This window comes from Eleutherodactylus coqui, chromosome 1 (genome assembly GCF_035609145.1).
Source record: "Eleutherodactylus coqui strain aEleCoq1 chromosome 1, aEleCoq1.hap1, whole genome shotgun sequence".
NCBI lineage: Eukaryota > Metazoa > Chordata > Amphibia > Anura > Eleutherodactylidae > Eleutherodactylus > Eleutherodactylus coqui.
Window position 1 is genome coordinate 1,828,706 of NC_089837.1, and position 21,600 is coordinate 1,850,305.

General features: G+C 47.9%; 3 protein-coding genes across 6 annotated transcripts in view; 2 read left to right on the forward strand and 1 right to left on the reverse strand.

The window, feature by feature from the left end:
* Positions 1 to 21,600, forward strand: part of LOC136617429 (zinc finger protein 300-like) — a 1,148,901-nt gene that overhangs the window by 885,838 nt on the left and 241,463 nt on the right. The window lies entirely within an intron of this gene.
* LOC136617486 (zinc finger protein 84-like) overlaps positions 1 to 21,600 on the reverse strand; it is a 522,213-nt gene that overhangs the window by 24,092 nt on the left and 476,521 nt on the right. The gene's annotated exons all lie outside the window — the stretch shown is intronic.
* On the forward strand, positions 9,503 to 19,628 carry LOC136617632 (zinc finger protein 300-like). Of its 2 annotated transcripts, XM_066594274.1 has the most exons (6): positions 9,503 to 10,398; positions 10,813 to 10,892; positions 11,130 to 11,205; positions 11,284 to 11,375; positions 12,180 to 12,270; positions 17,952 to 19,628. In XM_066594274.1, the coding sequence occupies exons 3-6, from the start codon at positions 11,142 to 11,144 to the stop codon at positions 19,091 to 19,093; spliced, it is 1,389 nt and encodes a 462-aa protein (XP_066450371.1). In that variant the 5' UTR covers positions 9,503 to 10,398; positions 10,813 to 10,892; positions 11,130 to 11,141; the 3' UTR covers positions 19,094 to 19,628. The 2 variants fall into 2 exon arrangements, with proteins under 2 accessions (XP_066450371.1, XP_066450372.1); XM_066594275.1 differs by lacking the exons at positions 9,503 to 10,398; positions 10,813 to 10,892; positions 11,130 to 11,205; positions 11,284 to 11,375 and having other exon boundaries at positions 12,168 to 12,270.

The window sequence follows — 21,600 nt, forward strand, 5'->3', positions numbered from 1 at the left end:
CTTTTGTCTTTCTGTATTCCCCCTGTCTATGTAAGCGCTGCGGAATATGTTGGCGCTATACAAATAAAGTTTATTATTAGTAGTAGTAGTATTTCCAGCAGTACAGTAAGCTGACATCACGGGTTGTTCTCTCTGTTATCAGCCGGTATCAGAGGATATATATATACAGCAGTACAGGGGTTGCGCTCTCTGTTATCAGCCGGTATCAGAGGATATATATATACAGCAGTACAGGGGTTGCGCTCTCTGTTATCAGCCGGTATCAGAGGATATATATATATACAGCAGTACAGGGGTTGCGCTCTCTGTTATCAGCCGGTATCAGAGGAGATATAATATATATATATATATATATATATATATATATATATATATATATATATATATACATACAGCAGTACAGGTGTGAGGTCTGGTATAGTTTCTCACACGGGACATGGCTCTCAGCTGTGCCGACGTGCTTTATTACAGATTACATGAGATCTTATACCCTTTGTCCTATCCCCACCACCAAGGGGTGATAGGCTTATAACCATATATGGGAAGTCCGGATTTTCGGCCTGAGACAGTGAAAATTATGTACATGGTTGAACATCTTGATATCTTGTTCCAGCGCTTCTGGGAAATCGGCCAAGTACACGCGGCCTTGTGTCTGGTTCCGTATCTTCTCTGAATTTCTAGAACATCTCTCTCAGCCTTCTAAAGCCTTGGAATATCTGATGTTAAGGTGACAGATTAAGTTTTTTTTCTTATTTGGAATTGAATAAAACTTGCATATAGGTATAAAGAACATATGGCAATATATATATATATATACCCTCACAGTATCAGAGGATATATATATATATATATATATATATATATATATATATATATATATATATATATATATATATATATATATATCCTCACAAACCCCCCTAAAAAACTTAATATGGAGATCAAGAATCAGACTTTGCACTCTTCCTCGGTCGTCTCTCCCTTGCGTCAGGGTTTCTCCACTGCCTGTAAGTCCCTACTCCTAAAAGGGAGGGATCCCTACCTCACCTCAGAAGGAGGCCATGGATTCCCTGGGCTCATTTCCGGGCATCCATACCCTCTATCTGTACAAGTTAACACCCCGCAGGGTGTGCCCTCGCCGGAACCTAAGGTCTTCTGCACTTTCCCTAGGCAAATGAGAAGTCCACTGACAGTCCATCTTATGAGACCGGGGCAGGCATAGTACTAGTCCATCTCTCCATTCTTCTGGTAACGTATCTGGTTGGCATTATCGGAACTGGCTCTTCGTCTTTTTCAAACAAGGGAAACATTGGTCACATTAAAGGGAGAATACACGTACAGGAAATTACATACCCCACCTCTTTCTGCTAAAATCATATCCAGGGCCACTCTATTTTGGAATGCCATGGATGCAGTGGGCCCTAACTGGTCAGCTAACCCTTGTAAAGCATCTCTGGTGTAGTTTACAAACCTCTGCTGATTGTAATAGATATAATTCATCCAATCTACATTATTAACAGTGACAAAAGCAAATAAGGACTCAAAACCTGCTTTAGCCTGATCTCTAGAATTACATTCATCTGGCACCCCCCTTGGCACTCCTATTGCATCTATGTATACATGTGGATCAAAGTTACCACCTGGAGCGTCAACTTCCCTCTTAGCACGATGCGGTGTTGGATTCTCACCCTCAGTGTAGGCTTCATATTGCACATTTGATTGTATTAATTTGTTCTGTAACAGGGGGCTAGTGTACAGTAGTCAAAGGTGTGTGTTAGAGGAATTGTACCACATTATAGCATGTAAAGGATATGCAGGATCATTAGTTCTTTCAGTGCGAAGTGTGGATCCAAGTGGGCTTTCCTTCGAGCTTGACTGCAGTTGGGGTGGTAAGCAACATCTGGTAGGGACATTCAAACCGGGTTTCTCTCTTAAACTTTTTCACATAGACCCTGTCACCTGGTTTCAGATTGTGACACTCATCTGTAGGACCTGGGAGAAAAGCAGAGACTGCAGAATACATTACTAACAATTCCTTGGGGAGACCCATGACAACATTAACAAGAGAATCATTCCCCAAACTCTGCTACTGAGGCATGTACCCTCCGGAGAAAAAGGAAAACTAATGGGAGACACTCAATTCAAAATTTTACCATTTTCTTCATTGCCTTTTGTATCTACTTTCCCACTACTCCGCGGATGGTAGGGTGTGTGAAAAGCCTGGAATATACCCAAAAACAGACATGATGTGTTGCATTATTTCACCTGTGAAGTGTGTACCTTTGTTTGACTCAATCACTTCCGGTGCCCTGTATCTGCGGATTACCTCATTCATGAGCTTCTGTGCGGTTACCTGCTTATTTACTTTGGTAACAGAGTAGGTCTCCAACCTGAAAAGACATCAACAACAACAAGCACATATTCATGCTTCCCAACAAGTAGGAGCTGAGTGTAGACAATTTGCAATCCCTGAAATGGGTAGAGTGGTCTAGGCAAGTGTGATGTGGCAAATTTTACTTCTGCCCTGTTGCTTTACGGCAAAGATCATGCAAAATTGGACAAATGATGCAGCAGCTACAGAAAACCAAGGAGCCACCCGTCCTTGTTCAAGCATCGACATCATTGCTGCTTTGAGAGGTGCGTCTTTCCGTGCATCAGCTGGGCCATCATGGGGCACAGGGATCGTGGTGGGCAAGTGCTGTTGACTGTTCACCATACGCCGTCCCTTTTTAGTCCATTTGTCTTTTTCTTAACTGTAAAGTCTTTAGCATGTCAAAGTCCAAGTTCATATCAAAGGCCAAGATTTTATCAAAGTCCAAATTTATTGTCAAATTCTTCTCTTCTTTCTTCCACGGCTTAAGGGCCGCTGCTTTTGCTGTGTGGCCTGTGATGGCATTGCCTCTTGCTTCTCCGGTGTAGGAATTGGTGTGAGCTTTCCACCTTGTCAGGTAGCAGTAGGGCTTCCATGAGACTCTGCCCGCTGCATCATTCTTAATTGGCTGTCCTGCTGTGGTAAAAAACTGTCTGGCCTTCCATGTTGGGCCGTAATCATGAGCTATGCCAAATGCATACCGGGAGTCAGTGTAAATGTTTGCCGTCTTACCTTCCTCCACTCTACACGCCTCAGCGAGGGCTTTTAGTTCCGCTTCTTGTACTGCGACATGCGGAGACATTCTGCTTTTAGGACATCTTGTTGTGTGACCACTGCATATCCAGTGTGGAGTCGTCAATCACCCTGGTACCATCTATAAAAAACAACTCAAAATATGCATTATTAACAAGGGCTTTCAGTAACTTTTTAAAACTTAAATTTTCTTGTTGCATCAATGCTGGACAATCAGGCTGGTATTCTATTTCAAAAAGATTAGAACCTTGTTGCAAAAAATTTAAAAAAATTTAAAAATGGCTTGCAAAAATTTTTTTAAAAATGGCTGACTTGCAATACCTAGATCACCTATGCCTTCTCCTCCCCCCCTTTAAATCAGGGTACTCAATTGGAAGAATAGTACCCGGTTTAAGTTAGTACAACATTGTAAAAAGATTTGATGGATGCAGATAAGGCCTGTAAGATGTTAGCACCAATAACAGACATGAGTTACATCGGGGAAGAATAACCTACAAAACATCTACTAATATTTGAAATGTGAGATCCCTTTAAGTGAATTCATTATTAGTCTGTTCCTGCCTGCAATATCTTATCAAATCTGAGACAGGAGAGAAAGAAAACAAAACAACAAAACTTTTACTAGCTGTTCAAGATCCTCACCCCCTCCCTTGTACAAGAGGGATGAAACATTACGTACTATTACATCATCTAGCTCCACCCCTTCGATATTGGCTCCGTGCGACTTTCTTCCCAACTCCATTTCAGCGTAACAGTCCACACGTCCACATCTCAACCAAGCAAAGTCCCATGCATGGGGAGGACTTTTATCCCTAGTCATTACCTGCATCACACACTCACTACAGCCCGAACACGGGTCACTAACTCTCATCCATCCATGCTCTCAAGTCTGCTCCGTCACCCCCCTTGAAGGTGTACCAGTACATACAGATGCACAGAAAAGAAAGTTTGACAAACATACATACATCAGCTGAAAAACATTGAGGTGAGTGCTATAATGTTATAAAGTACAGGATTCTATTGAGATGAGATTGTGAATGAGCGCTATCTTTGACAAATTATGTGAAAAAGTTTGCTGAGTGACTGAGACATTTTATCTTTCTTATCTACTGAAGCTATTATATGCTGTATTAAACGCTGAAGTATTTTAGAATCTGTGGGTATCTTTCTGCCCCCCTTGTCTTTCTTTCTCTGTATTTGACCCTGAACAAAAAGTGAAGTCTGAAAGCCCCCACCTTTTCAAAATAAATCTCTGAATATGCATTCACTGACTGAACAACCCTGCATTTGAACTCATAAATACAGCACAACATGTTCTTCATTTTCAACCCCTGTATAAGAATATAACTTAGAAATTGATTGCTACATTTCCTGTCTACTAAGACAGTATAACTAATTAAATTCATTTCAATTCTTCATTCCTTTACAGCAAGCAGAGATATTAACCAAGGTTGTTATTGCATTTTTTCTCTCGCTTCGTTATCTCTTGACCTTGAAGACTAAACAGACTGAACACAAGCTCGCAGCTACATGTCAACAAAACTCTTCTCCCCTAAAAGCAAGCTCAGTTAACTATTTGCACATACAGTATATACATATATATATATACACACACACATATATATCTATATCTATTATCTATCTTGTATTATACACATTTTCATCTCTTTACCAACAAATCACATGCATTGTAACTTTCTTATCGACTTGCTTGTTCCTCATACTTCTCTCCCCTACCTAACTGCCAATATAACCTTTAATAGACACTCTCCTGACGCCCTCTTGATCACTTACTGTACTTTTCAACATTTCACTTACGGACACTTTCTTAAACAAATAATGTGTACATACCTAACTTACTCTGACTGTCTCTCTCTCTCTCTCCTCCTCCTCCAGCATTTTCTAGCAAACCTTGGTCTTCCAAGGCACCTCTCGGTCCTAAAGACCTCCTCCCAGACACCATTTTGTAATCTGCCGTGCGGGTCGGTGTCACACATTTTCATTAGAGTTTTCTTACATTTTACAGATTCATCCACACGGCGGCAGCCCTTGAGGGGCTCTATCTTCTTTAATAAGATCTTACGCATATTACAACAACAACAATAATAATAATAACACGCTCCATAGAATGCATCCCTCTTAATTTTCAAATTGTCAGCCCCTTATATACCGGCAAAACAACCGAGGGTCCCTTCTCCTATGAAGCCTATCTCACAAAATGCATCCCTCTCTGCTAAACCATTAACAACTAACTAAACTAAACCGAGGGTCCCTTCTCTTGTTAGATTAAATGAAAAGAAAGAGAGAGAAAAAAAAAACTTCTGCAGATACAACAATCTCCACTATTATTAAAACGTTAAAACTTCAAAGTACAAATAAACTACAGACTAGTTTCCGGGTGACCGATTGGTGCACATATCACGGTCAGTGGTCCATGACGGCAAACCCGAAGCCCACACGAGTTACCGTGTAGAACTCTTAACCCAACCCGTCCGGTCACAAACCACAGATAGTCAGTCCCGCTGCAAGACTCGCAGTATAAAACACAACATAAATATATGCTGGTCTTACCTGGAGTTCTTGTGAGTTGATCAGGCTCGGTTTGCAGCAGGACGGCTTCTCAGTAGCGTGGATCCGGGTGGAATGCGTTGTAGGCTCTGGCTTTGTCGCCCCAGTTGGTTGCGCCATTTAACAGGGTTAAAAATATTCTAAGTACAGCACCAATCGGGCCCACCCCACTTGCCCGCTGCAGGCGGTAAGAAGAGACACCACACAGAGGTCTGGTATAGTTTCTCACACGGGACATGACTCTCAGCTGTGCCGACGTGCTTTATTACAGATTACATGAGATCTTATACCCTTTGTCCCATCCCCACCAACAAGGGGTGATGGGCTCATAACCATATATGGGCAGTCCGGATTTTCGGCCTGAGACAGTGAAAATTATGTACATGGTTGAACATCTTGATATCTTGTTCCAGCGCTTCTGGGAAAACGGCCAAGTACACGCGGCCTTCATGTCTGGTTCCGTATCTTCTCTGAATTTCTAGAACATCTCTCTCAGCCTTCTAAAGCCTTGGAATATCTGATGTAAGGCGACATATAAGTTTTTTTTTCTTATTTGGAAGTGAATAAAACTTGCATATAGGTATAAAAGTATAAAGAACATATGGCAATATATATATATACCCTCACAGTATCAGAGGATATATATATATACACACACACACACATCTGGGTTGCGCTCTCTGTTATCAGCCGGTACCATGTGACCTCTCTCTCCTCAGGCCCCGATGGACGGCACGGAGATGAGCGGAAGGATATTAGCCGTCACCTGGGAGATCATCTACCTGCTGACCGGAGAGGTGAACTTCCCTCCATTCCTCCCATCTGTCTTGTATTTGTGCCATCCCTGAGCGTCTCCCTCCATCCACAGGAGTACACAGCAGTGAAGAAGACAGCGACTCCCATCATCCATCCTCACTCCCTGATCCAGAAGCTTCTAGAACTCACCAACAAGATGACGGAGCTGCTGACAGGAGAGGTGACTGCGGGGAATGTGGGGGGACATTCTAGCGGGGGGCTCTGGCTGATGACTGGATATTGTGTTGTCAGGTTCCTATAAGGTGTCAGGATGTGGCCGTCTATTTCTCCATGGAGGAGTGGGAGTATGTAGAGGGCCGGCGGGATGTGTACGGGGCCGCCATGCTGGAGGCGGGGTCACCAGGTAAGGGGAGTGGGAGGATGTAGAGGGCCGGCGGGATGTGTACGGGGCCGCCATGCTGGAGGCGGGGTCACCAGGTAAGAGGAGTGGGAGGATGTAGAGGGATGTGTACGGGGCCGCCATGCTGGAGGCGGGGTCACCAGGTAAGAGGAGTGGGAGTATGTAGAGGGATGTGTACGGGGCCGCCATGCTGGAGGCGGGGTCACCAGGTAAGAGGAGTGGGAGTATGTAGAGGGCCGGCAGAATGTGTACGGGGCCGCCATGCTGGAGGCGGGGTCACCAGGTAAGAGGAGTGGGAGGATGTAGAGGGATGTGTACGCGGCCGCCATGCTGGAGGCGGGGTCACCAGGTAAGAGGAGTGGGAGGATGTAGAGGGATGTGTACGGGGCCGCCATGATGGAGGCGGGGTCACCAGGTAAGAGGAGTGGGAGTATGTAGAGGGCCGGCGGGATGTGTACGGGGCCGCCATGCTGGAGGCGGGGTCACCAGGTAAGAGGAGTGGGAGTATGTAGAGGGCCGGCGGGATGTGTACGGGGCCGCCATGCTGGAGGCGGGATCACCAGGTAAGAGGAGTGGGAGGATGTAGAGGGATGTGTACGGGGCCGCCATGCTGGAGGCGGGGTCACCAGGTAAGAGGAGTGGGAGGATGTAGAGGGCCGGCGGGATGTGTACGCGGCCGCCATGCTGGAGGCGGGGTCACCAGGTAAGAGGAGTGGGAGGATGTAGAGGGCCGGCGGGATGTGTACGTGGCCGCCATGCTGGAGGCGGGGTCACCAGGTAAGAGGAGTGGGAGGATGTAGAGGGATGTGTACGTGGCCGCCATGCTGGAGACGGGGTCACCAGGTAAGAGGAGTGGGAGGATGTAGAGGGATGTTTACGCGGCCGCCATGCTGGAGGCGGGGTCACCAGGCAAGAGGAGTGGGAGGATGTAGAGGGTCGGCGGGATGTGTACACGGCCGCCATGCTGGAGGCGGGGTAACCAGGCAAGAGGAGTGGGAGGATGTAGTGGGCTGGCGGGATGTGTGCACGGCCGCCATGCTGGAGGCGGGGTCACCAGGCAAGAGGAGTGGGAGTATGTAGAGGGCCGGCGGGATGTGTGCACGGCCGCCATGCGGGGTCACCACATAAGAGGAGTTTGGAGTAGAGGGTCTTATTTCTTGGTGCTGAAGCAACATGGATGATGTGTGGGCAGCAGAGTGATGACCGCTGACATGACTGATAGTCAGAGCCGTTAGTTGACATGGTTCTTTGGTCGGCTCTGCGGACTACACTCGTCAAGTCTCACGAGTTGCATTTGAGAAGCCAGGGGACGCTCTCCTCTATGAGAATAGGGGGTACCAGTAGAATCCGATCCGTGAATAGTATTACCGATATTACCAGGATGACCCCGCTGTACGGAGCCTGGACACTGTCAGCAACAGAGACAGATCTAGGAATCATTAGCAAATGATAACACCAGTGTTTCTGTCTGTCTTACCCACACACAGAGCTCTGCTATATGCATGGCTTATATGCACACGGAGCTCTGCTACATGCACGTTACACCCACACGGAGCCCTGCTACATGTCTGTCTTACCCACACACGGAGCTCTGCTACATGCACGTTACACGCACACGGAGCTCTGCTACATGTCTGTCTTACCCACACACAGAGCTCTGCTACATGCACGTTACACCCACACACGGAGCCCTGCTACATGTCTGTCTTACCCACACACGGAGCTCTGCTACATGCACGTTACACGCACACGGAGCTCTGCTACATGTCTGTCTTACCCACACACGGAGCTCTGCTACATGCACGTCCTCATCCCATACAACAGGTCTGCCGTTTTTTTTAATAAAGTGAAGGAGCTGTGATGACCTTACCATCCTGTGATCAGGGGTGGAGCTCAGTGCCCTGGTGGCATCTTCACATGTATGTCAAACAGTCACTCGCTCAATTATAGACGGGTGCTTGTTAGTATTCCATAGCAACTGAGGCTGTGGGCGTTTGTAGGGGATGTATTCTGCCCATAGTCTGCACAAGGATGAAGGGCCTGTGATGATGTCACTATCATGATCAGGGGCGGAGCATGTAACTCACTCATGGACACAGAGACCAGGTGATTGATGACATGACTGTGACATCACAGATCCTGTAAACACACAGCTGCTGTCAGGCTCTACAGGTTTTATGTTTTCGGACCTTTGACATCACAGTCATGTGATCAGGGGCGGAGCATGTAGCTCACACAGTCACTCACAGACACACAAGTGGTCATTAGTATTTTGATAACGCTGCTGTACTGCGTTCCTTCATTAGCACAGTAGGCTACACATTTTGGTGTCAACGATAAGGGAAACCTTTTACAAACTGGTTGGAATACTGCAGCAGTATGACTACATTTATATGGGGGGTCCCCACTAGGAGGGGCTTCGAAGGAAGTGATAGCTACTGAGTACCATCTTAGGGCGGCCCTTGTGTAACTATTGTTCTCGTTCCTTATAACCTGAGCTGGGGGGGCAGTTGGTTTCAGGATCCCATGTGACAGATGCCAGTTCCTACAGATGGGGCGACATTTGCTATGGGGGGATTTGGTGAGAACATGGGGCATCGGTACTCCGACTTCAGGGAAAGCCCTTCAGCAGTCGGCAGCCATCAGCAGGAATCCGTGACTGTTCTTGGACAATAGCGCAGTAATATCTTCTGTCAGCGGAGGAATACCAGCCCTCCTGCTCTACCGGCCTCCACATGTTCTAAAAGGAACCCTAAATACAAAGGCGGGTTTCCTGTTGCCATACACTGGATCCCGGGGAATGGTCTCATCCCTAGAAGATCTCTTTGTGGGTTTTTTTTTTGCCTACTAAATCCTAAGTGTCCAGAAGTTACTCACTGAATTGAGGAGATCCTTGGGCTCACAGGACTGGAGTCACCAGACACACGTGCCCCCTCCGAACCCAGAGTTCACCAGGAGTTACTTTCATCGTGGCCCCAAAGGATCTGGTTCTCTCTTTTGAGAATCCGGGTTCCAGGACATCTTCCGGATTTATTGACCCCGGGTCCCCTCGCTAGAGATGCGTCAGCCGTCCTCTTCAGTATGGAGACTGAAGTATCCATCACAGAGAGGTCTGACGGAGAAAGGGAGCCTTCCAATTCTGAAGAAGAGAATACTGATGAGCCGGACCGGCAGCATCCCTACAGGCCCAACGGTGGCAGTGCAGAGTCTGCGACCGCTGACCTCTCCGGAGTCTTCGCTGTGTACAGGAGTCGTGAATGGAGTTTCTGTTATGATGCTCGGCCTGTGACCACGTGCAATGAGCCGGCGGGCTTGGTGTTTGACAAGGGTGCTTTTAGTTTCCGTTCCAATCGGTGGATTAACACTAAAACATGTTTTCTCGTTGTCGTAATTACATGACAAAGCGTGCGCCAGCTCCACACAAGAACCGCTCTCTAACGGAATTTTATCTTCAGTGACCCTAAAGTCCGAGTTGCTTCCTCTTTTCTAGATCTTGGGACCGTTCCCTCCTTCCGTGGTTGACCACGAACACAGCTTTTACTGTCCTGATGTAAGACGTTCTCTGGCAGACTCAAGGCCAAAGTATAAAGCACGGTGGTGGTGGTGGTGTGTGGGGTAGGGGTTACCGCCCCCTGTTCTTATCCTATCAGGAGACCATTTCAGCTGATGCCAGCATGGAGACTTCCAGGATTTTTGCACTGCGGCACACGCCCCGGTGGTCTGGGCTCATTTGGCCTCTTGGTGGTGGTTATTCTATTTCTCTTATCTTACATCCTTTACTCTTCTATTACAACACAAACTGACCTCAATGCCGGTCTGCGGGTATACACTGCGCTGGAGGGTTTTTTTCCTTAGTGTTACATCTTTTAGTGAAGGCAACCTACCCCAATGGTCCGGTGTCCCCCCAATGACAACTAGGAGCTTTCACGGTAAGTACCAAAATCCTCTTATTTGTGTCTCATAGAAAGTATCCCACCAGAGAGATGTCCCCGTCCTCCGTATTCCCAGGACTGTCCAGAGGAAGATGTCCTGGAGAAGCAGCAGGTAGATGGTGCTGAACCCTATACTACATATATTTAGGGGGTGGAGCTCTGTGGTTCTGTTCGATGTAGGGGGTGGAGCTCTGTGGTTCTGTTTGATGTAGGGGGTGGAGCTCTGTGGTCCTGCTATAGAGGAAGATGTCCTGGAGAACCAGCAGTTAGATGGTGCTGAGGTCTCACCAGGATCTGACCATAAAGTGATGGAACCAAAGACCATTTTACATTCTTCTTCTCTTTTTAGGGTGGTAATCTGATGGACATTAAGGTTGAGGTTATAGACGAAGCAGAGGAGCCGGATATAAGGGCCGATCAGCAGTGTAAGGAGGGCAGACTGTTATTGGGGGTCACCTAGATACGCCCGTCATCTGCTATTCCATCACTGTGTGTCTCCACAGATGGATCCGGGAGGAGAAACCTCCCAGAGAGATGTCCCCGTCCTACGTATTTCCAGGACCGTCCAGAGGAAGATGTGGCGGGGAACCAGCAGGTAGATGGTGCTGAGCTCTGTAATATGTCTATATAGGGGGTGGAGCTCTCTGGTCCTGCTCTATATAGGGGGCAGGACTCTCTGGACCTGCTCTATATATAGGGGTGGAGCTCTCTGGTCCTGCTCTATATATAGGGGTTGGAGCTCTCTGGTCCTGCTCTATATATAGGGGTTGGAGCTCTCTGGTCCTGCTCTATATATAGGGGTTGGAGCTCTCTGGTCCTGCTCTATATATAGGGGTTGGAGCTCTCTGGTCCTGCTCTATATATAGGGGTTGGAGCTCTCTGGTCCTGCTCTCTATATATTGGGTGGAGCTCTCTGGTCCTGCTCTATATAGGGGGTGGAGCTCTCTGGTCCTGCTCTATATAGGGGGTGGAGCTCTCTGGTCCTGCTCTATATAGGGGGTGGAGCTCTCTGGTCCTGCTCTATATAGGGGGTGGAGCTCTCTGGTCCTGCTCTATATAGGGGGTGGAGCTCTCTGGTCCTGCTCTATATAGGGGGTGGAGCTCTCTGGTCCTGCTCTATATAGGGGGTGGAGCTCTCTGGTCCTGCTCTATATAGGGGGTGGAGCTCTCTGGTCCTGCTCTATATAGGGGGTGGAGCTCTCTGGTCCTGCTCTATATAGGGGGTGGAGCTCTCTGGTCCTGCTCTATATAGGGGGTGGAGCTCTCTGGTCCTGCTCTATATAGGGGGTGGAGCTCTCTGGTCCTGCTCTATATAGGGGGTGGAGCTCTTTCCTCCTGCAGTCATACATTTCCTGCCCCTCCACCATATTGTACTGATTTCTTCCATATGACACATCAGGGTGAAGATGATATTAAAGTGGAGGTAGAAGAAGAGAGGATGAGGGGCGATCACCCGTGGAAGAGTGAGGTGGAGGAGGACGTTCCCGCAGGTAGGTGATGATGAGCTGGGGGGTCCTTAAGGTTCGGTTGCTCCTTAGCGCTCTAGTAACCCTTCAGGAATGTATAGAAATCTATAGATCTTAATCCCACCACAGCTTTTGCCATAAGCTCAAATCCACAGTTGGTTCTCCTTTAAAAAGTATCCTTTTATCCAGCATGGCGGCCCCGTACACATCCCTCTACATCCTCCCACTCCTCTTACCTGGTGACCCCGCCTCCATCATGGCGGCCCCGTACACATCCCTCTACATCCTCCCACTCCTCTTACCTGGTGACCCCGCCTCCAGCATGGCGGCCCCTAAACATCCCTCTACATACTCCCACCCCTCTTACCTGGTGAGCCCGCCTCCAGCATGGCGGCCCCGTACACATCCCTCTACATCCTCCCACTCCCCTTACCTGGTGACCCCGCCTCCAGCATGGCGGCCCCGTACACATCCCGCCGGCCCTCTACATACTCCCACTCCTCTTACCTGGTGACCCCGCCTCCAGCATGGCGGCCCCGTACACATCCCGCCGGCCCTCTACATACTCCCACCCCTCTTACCTGGTGACCCTGCCTCCAGCATGGCGGCCCCGTACACATCCCTCTACATACTCCCACTCCTCTTACCTGGTGACCCCGCCTCCAGCATGGCGGCCGCGTACACATCCCGCCGGCCCTCTACATACTCCCACTCCTCCATGGAGAAATAGACGGCCACATCCTGACACCTTATAGGAACCTGACAACACAATATCCAGTCATCAGCCAGAGCCCCCCGCTAGAATGTCCCCCCACATTCCCCGCAGTCACCTCTCCTGTCAGCAGCTCCGTCATCTTGTTGGTGAGTTCTAGAAGCTTCTGGATCAGGGAGTGAGGATGGATGATGGGAGTCGCTGTCTTCTTCACTGCTGTGTACTCCTGTGGATGGAGGGAGACGCTCAGGGATGGCACAAATACAAGACAGATGGGAGGAATGGAGGGAAGTTCACCTCTCCGGTCAGCAGGTAGATGATCTCCCAGGTGACGGCTAATATCCTTCCGCTCATCTCCGTGCCGTCCATCGGGGCCTGAGGAGAGAGAGGTCACAGGGTACCGGCTGATAACAGAGAGCGCAACCCCTGTACTGCTGTATATATATCCTCTGATACCGGCTGATAACAGAGAGCGCAACCCCTGTACTGCTGTATATATATATCCTCTGATACCGGCTGATAACAGAGAGCGCAACCCCTGTACTGCTGTATATATATATCCTCTGATACCGGCTGATAACAGAGAGCGCAACCTCTGTACTGCTGTATATATATCCTCTGATACCGGCTGATAACAGAGAGTGCAACCCAGACATCAGCTTACCGTACTGCTGTGTATATATATCCTCTCATACCAGCTGATAACAGAGAGCGCAACCCCTGTACTGCTGTATATATATATCCTCTGATACCGGCTGATAACAGAGAGCGCAACCCCTGTACTGCTGTGTGTATATATATATATCCTCTGATACCAGCTGATAACAGAGAGCGCAACCCCTGTACTGCTGTGTATATATATATATTCTCTGATACCGGCTGATAACAGAGAGCGCAACCCCTGTACTGCTGTATATAAATATATATCTCCTCTGATACCGGCTGATAGAGAGAACAACCCGTGATGTCAGCTCACTGTAGTGCTGGAAATACTACTACTACTAATAATAATAATAATCTGTATTTGTATAGCGCCAACATATCCCGCAGCGCTTACATAGACGGGGGGAATACAGAAAGACAAAAGGACAGACATTACAGAACCACGGTTACATAGTAATCAGCTGATGGAAACAATAGGGGTGAGGGTCCTGCTCCAACGAGCTTACATACTACAAGTAATGGGGGGATACAGAAGGTAAAGGGCTGGAGATGTGCGCGGTATGGTGGAGATGTGCACGGTATGGCAGGGTGGAGATGTGCACGGTATGGCGAGGTGGAGATGTGCACGGTATGGGGGGTGGAGATGTGCACGGTATGGCGAGGTGGAGATGTGCACGGTATGGCGAGGTGGAGATGTGCACGGTATGGCGAGGTGGAGATGTGCACGGTATGGCGGGGTGGAGATGTGCACGGTATGGCGGGGTGGAGATGTGCGCGGTATGGCGAGGTGGAGATGTGCACGGTATGGCGAGGTGGAGATGTGCACGGTATGGCAGGACTGTGCACGGTATGGGGGGGTGGAGATGTGCAGGTATGGTGGGGTGGAGATGTGCACGGTATGGGGGGTGGAGATGTGCGCGGTATGGCGAGGTGGAGATGTGCGCGGTATGGCGAGGTGGAGATGTGCACGGTATGGCGGGGTGGAGATGTGCGCGGTATGGCGAGGTGGAGATGTGCACGGTATGGCGGGGTGGAGATGTGCACGGTATGGCGAGGTGGAGATGTGCACGGTATGGCGACGTGGAGATGTGCGCGGTATGGGGGGGTGGAGATGTGCACAGTATGGTGGGGTGGAGAGTGAGGGATTCTATACACATAGACAATGGTCAGACATTCAGCCATGTGACGGCAGGATTGGTATGACTGCAGGGGGCGGTTGATGGCAGCTAGCAGGGATTGCAGTCAGTAGGTCAGGGAGCATGTTATCAGGCGGAGTACAGAGGGGTTTGGTTTAGGAGATATGGTAAGCTTCCCTAAACAGGTACGTTTGTAGAGCACACCTGGATTGCTCGGGTAGCCTTTGGTAGCGCGTTCCAGAGGACCGGTGCTGCTCTGGAGAAGTCTTGGAGGCGGGAATGAGAGGTTCGAATTAAAGGGGCGCTCAGTCTTGTTTCATTAGCAGAGAGGAGAGCCCGGGCTGGGTGATGGATTGAGATGAGGGATACAATATAGGGGGGCGCTGCACTGTGGATGAGGGATACAATATAGGGGGGCGCTGCGCTGTGGATGAGGGATACAATATAGGGGGCGCTGCGCTGTGGATGAGGGATACAATATAGGGGGCGCTGTGGATGAGGGATACAATATAGGGGGGCGCTGCGCTGTGGATGAGGGATACAATATAGGGGGCGCTGTGCTGTGGATGAGGGATACAATATAGGGGGCGCTGCGCTGTGGATGAGGGATACAATATAGGGGGGCGCTGCGCTGTGGATGAGGGATACAATATAGGGGGGCGCTGCGCTGTGGATGAGAGATACAATATAGGGGGGCGCTGCCCTGTGGATGAGGGATACAATATAGGGGGCGCTGCGCTGTGGATGAGAGATACAATATAGGGGGGCACTGCGCTGTGGAGGGCTTTGTGGATGAAGGTAGTGAGTTTAAATTGAATTCTGTATTTAAAGGGGTTGTCCCGCGGCAGCAAGTGGGGGTATACACTTCTGTATGGCCATATTAATGCACTTTGTAATATACATCGTGCATTAATTATGAGCCATACAGAAGTTATTCACTTACCTGCTCCGTTGCTGGCGTCCTCGTCACCATGGATCCGTCTAATTTCAGCGTCTAATCGCCCGATTAGACGCGCTTGCGCAGTCCGGTCTTCTCCCTTCTGAATGGGGCCGCTCGTGCCAGAGAGCTGCTCCTCGTAGCTCCGCCCCGTCACGTGTGCCGATTCCAGCCAATCAGGAGGCTGGCATTGGCAATGGACCGCACAGAAGACCTGCGGTCCACCGAGGGTGAAGATCCCGGCGGCCATCTTTGCAAGGTAAGTAAGAAGTCACCGGAGCGCGGGGATTCAGGTAAGTACTATCCATTTTTTTTTTTAAACCCCTGCATCGGGTTTGTCTCGTGCCAAACGGGGGGGGGGGGGGGCTATTGAAAAAAAAAAAACGTTTCGGCGTGGGACAACCCCTTTAACGGGCAGCCAGTGCAGTGACTGGCACAGGGCAGAGGCGTCCGAGTAGCGGCTGGACAGGAAGATGAGCCTGGCTGCTGCATTCAGGATGGATTGGAGGGGGTAGAGTCTGGTGCGGGGGGCCGATCAGCAACGAGTTGTAATAATCGAGCCGGGAGTGGATGAGGGCGACAGTAAGCGTTTTTAGTGTGGCCGCGGTGAGAAAAAGGTAGATTCCTGCGATGTTCTTGAGGTGCAGCTGACATGTTCGGGAAGAGATTGGATGTGGGGGTGAAGGAGAGATCAGCATTGAATATGACCCCAAGGCAGTGGGCATGCTGGGAGTTATGGTGCCACACACTGAGATGGAGATGTCAGGAGGAGGTCGGTTAGTGGAGGGTGGAAATACCAGTAAGTCAGTTTTAGAGAGGTTTAGTTTTAGGTAGAGAGAGGACATAGTGTTAGAGACAGCGGACAGACAGTTAGTGATGTTTTGGAGTAAAGGTGCAGAGATGTCATGGGCAGAGGTGTATAGCTGGGTGTCATCAGCATACAGGTGGTATTGCAGGCCAAATCTCCTGATGGCTTGTCCAATAGGGACTGTGTAGATGGAGAAGAGGAGGGGGCTGAGGGCGGAGCCCTGGGGGACCCCAACAGCAAGGGGAAGAGGAGGGGAGGTAGAGCCAGCAAAGGAGACACTGAAAGCGGTCAGATAGGTAGAAGCAGAACCATATAAACAATCTCTGTAGCTCTTGTAGGTGTGGCTTAGGGAACAGGCGCCATCTTAAGTAGATTATCTCCTGTGAAGTAATGAAACAATGACCTTGTTATATCTACAACAGCTGGGAGGCAGATGAGATGGGTCACTAGTGCAGATGTTGAAGTCACCAAGGAAAAGGTTTGGGAGTTCGCAGGATAGGAACTGGGGAACCAGGCACCGAAATGGTCCAGGAATAGGCAGGTGGAACACAGTAGATGACTGCAACACGCAGAGAGAGTGTAGAAAGTGGACGGAAGAGTGGTAGAGAATGGACTTTAAATGAAGAGAAGGTGAGTGAGGGAGCCTGGGGGGATGACCTGGAAGGTGCAATTTGGTGAGAGGAGAACACCTACTTCTCAGCCGTGCGAGCAGGTTGATTCTGGATGTATCCTAGACACAACTTGGCCACGAGCAAAATGCCATGAATAGAGCAGAACGACTTGATGACATATTGAAAATCCTGCAAGAGTGCACATACCCTCCACCATCACAAAAATAGGCACACAACTGCACCCATCGCAGTACCTGATACCTTTTGTTGTGAGTTTCAGTCAAAGATAAAGTAGTTCTGCCTTAGATGAAAACTAAAGCAGGAGAAGTACAAAACAATCATGTAGACGCCCCAAGGAGACGTGCAGGTCCAAGGAATAAGCCACCCTATTGACATGATAAAACCCAATGCCCCTCACATCAAGCCTTCCTCGTGAACTAAGGACTTGCACCCCCCCCCCCCCCCCCCCAAGGAACATACATGCCATGTTGAAAAGCCACCATAAGGGAAATGGTGTAACATTATTTATTTCAGAAAAACATACTTTTGTTGGTATTGCTATGAAATTACACAATGTGTTTTTCCAAAATCGTGGTAAAACTGCACAATTTTGCTGTGATTTTGCAGTAGTTGAGGCATAAAACACGGGATGAACCAATGTCAGAAGTGAATTGATAAGTAAAGGGAAATCTAAAGCAAGCACTTCTACTTCCTGCTGGATCCACTTCTGTCAGCAGCTCAAAAACAGCACATGTGTTTTCAGCATAATAGAATTGTGATACATTTGTCTACTTTGTGGTTTGTAATCAAGTAATGAAATCCATTTTATTCTTCACAGACAATCCCGGTGCGACCTCTGAGGGAAACTTCATGTTATCAGTAAATTATAAGGTAGAAGATGAAGATATCGTGCAGCGCTCTTCAGGAGAAAACATCATCACCATCACTGTACCTCCAGCACTTCACAGTACAGATCCATCATATAATCCCCCTAATCATGAGGAACCTTCTCCTGACCAATCACAGATGGTTACCACAAGTTCCGGTCAGAACGGGGGGAAAAGGTTCCAATGTGGTGAATGTGGAAAACGATTTACAAGAAGCTCAGGTCTTCGAACACACAGCAAAATTCACAAAGGAGAGATGCCGCATCCATGTTCAGAATATGAAAAATGCCTTATAGATAAATCAAGTCTAGCTAAGCATAGGAGAATTAACACAGAAAGAAAGTCATATTCATGTTCAGAATGTGGGAAATATTTTAAAAATCAGTCAAATCTTATTAGACATCAGAGAAGTCACACAGTAGAGAAGCCGTATTCATGTTCAGACTGTGGGAGATCTTTTACAGATAAATCACATCTTGTTAAACATGAAAGAAGACACACAGGAGAGAAGCCGTATTCATGCTCAAAATGTGGGAAAGGTTTTGAACATAAATCAGCTCTTGTTGTACATGAGAGAAGTCACACAGGAGAGAAGCCGTATTCATGTTCAGAATGTGGAAGATGTTTTAGATATACATCACATCTTGTTAAACATGAAAGAAGACACACAGGAGAGAAGCCGTATTCATGTACAGAATGTGGGAAATGTTTTATAGATAAATCAAATCTTGTTAGACATCAGAGAATTCACACAGGGGAGAAGCCGCATACATGTTCAGAATGTGGAAAATCTTTTATAGATAAATCAGATCTTGTTACACATGGGAGAAGACACACAGGAGAGAAGCCATATTTATGTTCAGAATGTGGGAAATGCTTTATAGATAAATCAAATCTTGTTAGACATCAGAGAATTCACACAGGAGTGAAGTCCTATTCATGTTTAGAATGTGGGAAATGTTTTCAACAGAAATCACATCTTATGGTACATAAGAGAAGTCACACAGGAGAGAAGCCGTATTCATGTTCAGAATGTGGGAAGTGTTTTGTTACTAAAAATAGGCTTAGGGATCATCAGAGAATTCACACATGAAAAACGTTGTTGCCATGATGTATTAGAAAATGTTTTACAAAGAAATCAACTTTAAAACTCAACAGAGACTAAACACAGAGAAGACACCAGAATTTTGTTAGGTTTCAAACACATCAGAATTCGGGGTGTCATTGTGAGCCAGCCTTTCCTGAATGCTGCAGACAGCACTGTCGTCCAGGAAAAGTCCAGCCAGAAAGTGAATGGACCCCATTACAGTCAGTCCACCATAAGACAGATCCGTTCAGCCAGTGGATTCCTGGAGAGTAGACCCCACAACACTAAGATGAAAGCCTCAGGAATGTGAGGAAAGGTCTAAGAGCCAAAAGGATCTCTAATCCTTCAGTTATTTATGGGCATTAAGCAGCCAATAAGAGTGATCGGTTGTGGGTGAGAACAGCCCAGATCTTACTTGAGGTGATCTGTGACCGGGATCTATGGAGGACAAGTAATGTGGAAAATAGTAGGCTTCACACACTTTGTTTATACACCATATTTGTCACTAAGTTTATATTAACACAATAAACACAGTAGACGTTTGGGGGGGGGGTTGTATTTTTCCGTCATGCAGCGGGCTCTCATGTTGGCATTTCCGTCATGCAGCGGGCTCTCATGTTGGCATTTCCTTCATGCAGCGGGCTCTCATGTTGGCATGTCCTTCATGCAGCGGGCTCTCATGTTGGCATGTCCTTCATGCAGCGGGCTCTCATGTTGGCATTTCCTTCATGCAGCGGGCTCTCATGTTGGCATGTCCTTCATGCAGCGGGCTCTCATGTTGGCATGTCCTTCATGCAGCGGGCTCTCATGTTGGCATTTCCTTCATGCAGTGGGCTCTCATGTTGGCATTTCCTTCATGCAGCGGGCTCTCATGTTGGCATTTCCTTCATGCAGCGGGCTCTCATGTTGGCATGTCCTTCATGCAGTGGGCTCTCATGTTGGCATTTCCTTCATGCAGCGGGCTCTCATGTTGGCATGTCCTTCATGCAGTGGGCTCTCATGTTGGCATTTCCTTCATGCAGCGGGCTCTCATGTTGGCATTTCCTTCTTCATTTTCCCATAGACTTTTTATAGGAAAAAAAAACGCATGAAAAAATGCTTTTGTGTAAAAAAAAAAAAGCTGCCCAAAAATACTTGTAAAAACACATAAAATCATCACCTCTGTAGAAGCCTCCAACATGCCACAAAAACATCCTGAAGTCACAGAGATTTGCATCCTTTTAGAGCAGTGCCGGTAAATTGTCCGTGTGTGTTCATAAACCACCCGGACTGCAGAAGAATGCAGAGCGACATGGGGAACACGTCCGGATGCCCCACGGGAGCTCTCTGAAGTTAGCCTGTGTGGACGCATCTATATTTAATCTAATTCTTATGAGCGCAGTATAAAAAGGCAAAATCAGCGCCTACTTGTCATGTTCAGAAAACGTGAATATTATTGTACTCACCTGGTGCACGGAGGACCTCCCTGCCTAGAGAGTCCACCGGCACCTTCTATCCTTGTTGGCTTGTCACAAATTCCTGGGTCTCGAATCCGGATCACCAGAGAGCGGTCAGGGGGTTGCAGCCTTAAATCGGCTGTTGCATAGCGCACCGAATAGAAACTAAAAAAGGCCCCGCGCTCGTGGACTCCGGGAATGCAGAGAAGGACACAATGGTCCGTATATTCTATTTTATTGTTAACTGCAACGCGTTTCGGCGATAGGAATCGCCCTTCTCAAGCCTAACATTTACAATTCATAGACATACATTTATACAAAAGTCCATAACTCACATTGTCTCGCAGACGCCGCTGGTCGGGGCCATCTTGGAATCACGTGTGCGCCTACGTCATCATTGCATCACGTGTTACCGGCCTTATTCTTAAGGTCATGTGACCTGTCTCTTTACAACTACACATTCATAAAAAACGGCCTTAAAAGCCATCTACTTAGTGCGATTCCATTCCATCCATTGTTTCCCATCGGGCTTGTTACCAGCACTGTTACCTTTAGTTATTCTACCTTTTATTTCAGTCCCACCTTAAAAACCGGATTATTTTAAAACACATTATATTCTCTATAAGTAGCGGAAGGTTCCTACGGGCGCAGTGCCGGTCAAAAGCTGCCGAACACAAAAGTATTGAAGGAAAAGGCCCCCGAGCATCCAAGAACCTGCTGTATATGTGTCCACAAACCACAGATGTAGAATCACTTCAAGGGACGGTCAATGGAAGGTCTACCTCACGTAAAAACCTAAAGGTACTATAAACTAACATGGAATCCAACAGTAGGCGGAGTTTAGGATTTTAAACAAAGGACTTCTTCGGGGAACACATCAAGGACGGCGGCTCTGCGGCACAGAAAGAAAAGGATGGTTTGAAACTGGATGCAAACATTTTCTACAGGCGTCTGAACTTTTGTAGAATACTTCCACATCCTCTGATTCTGTATAACCAGTGTTGGAACAGACTGCATCATAACACCCTGTAGGGCTCTTCAGGGCACACTGCTATTATAAGGGCAAGAAAAAGACAG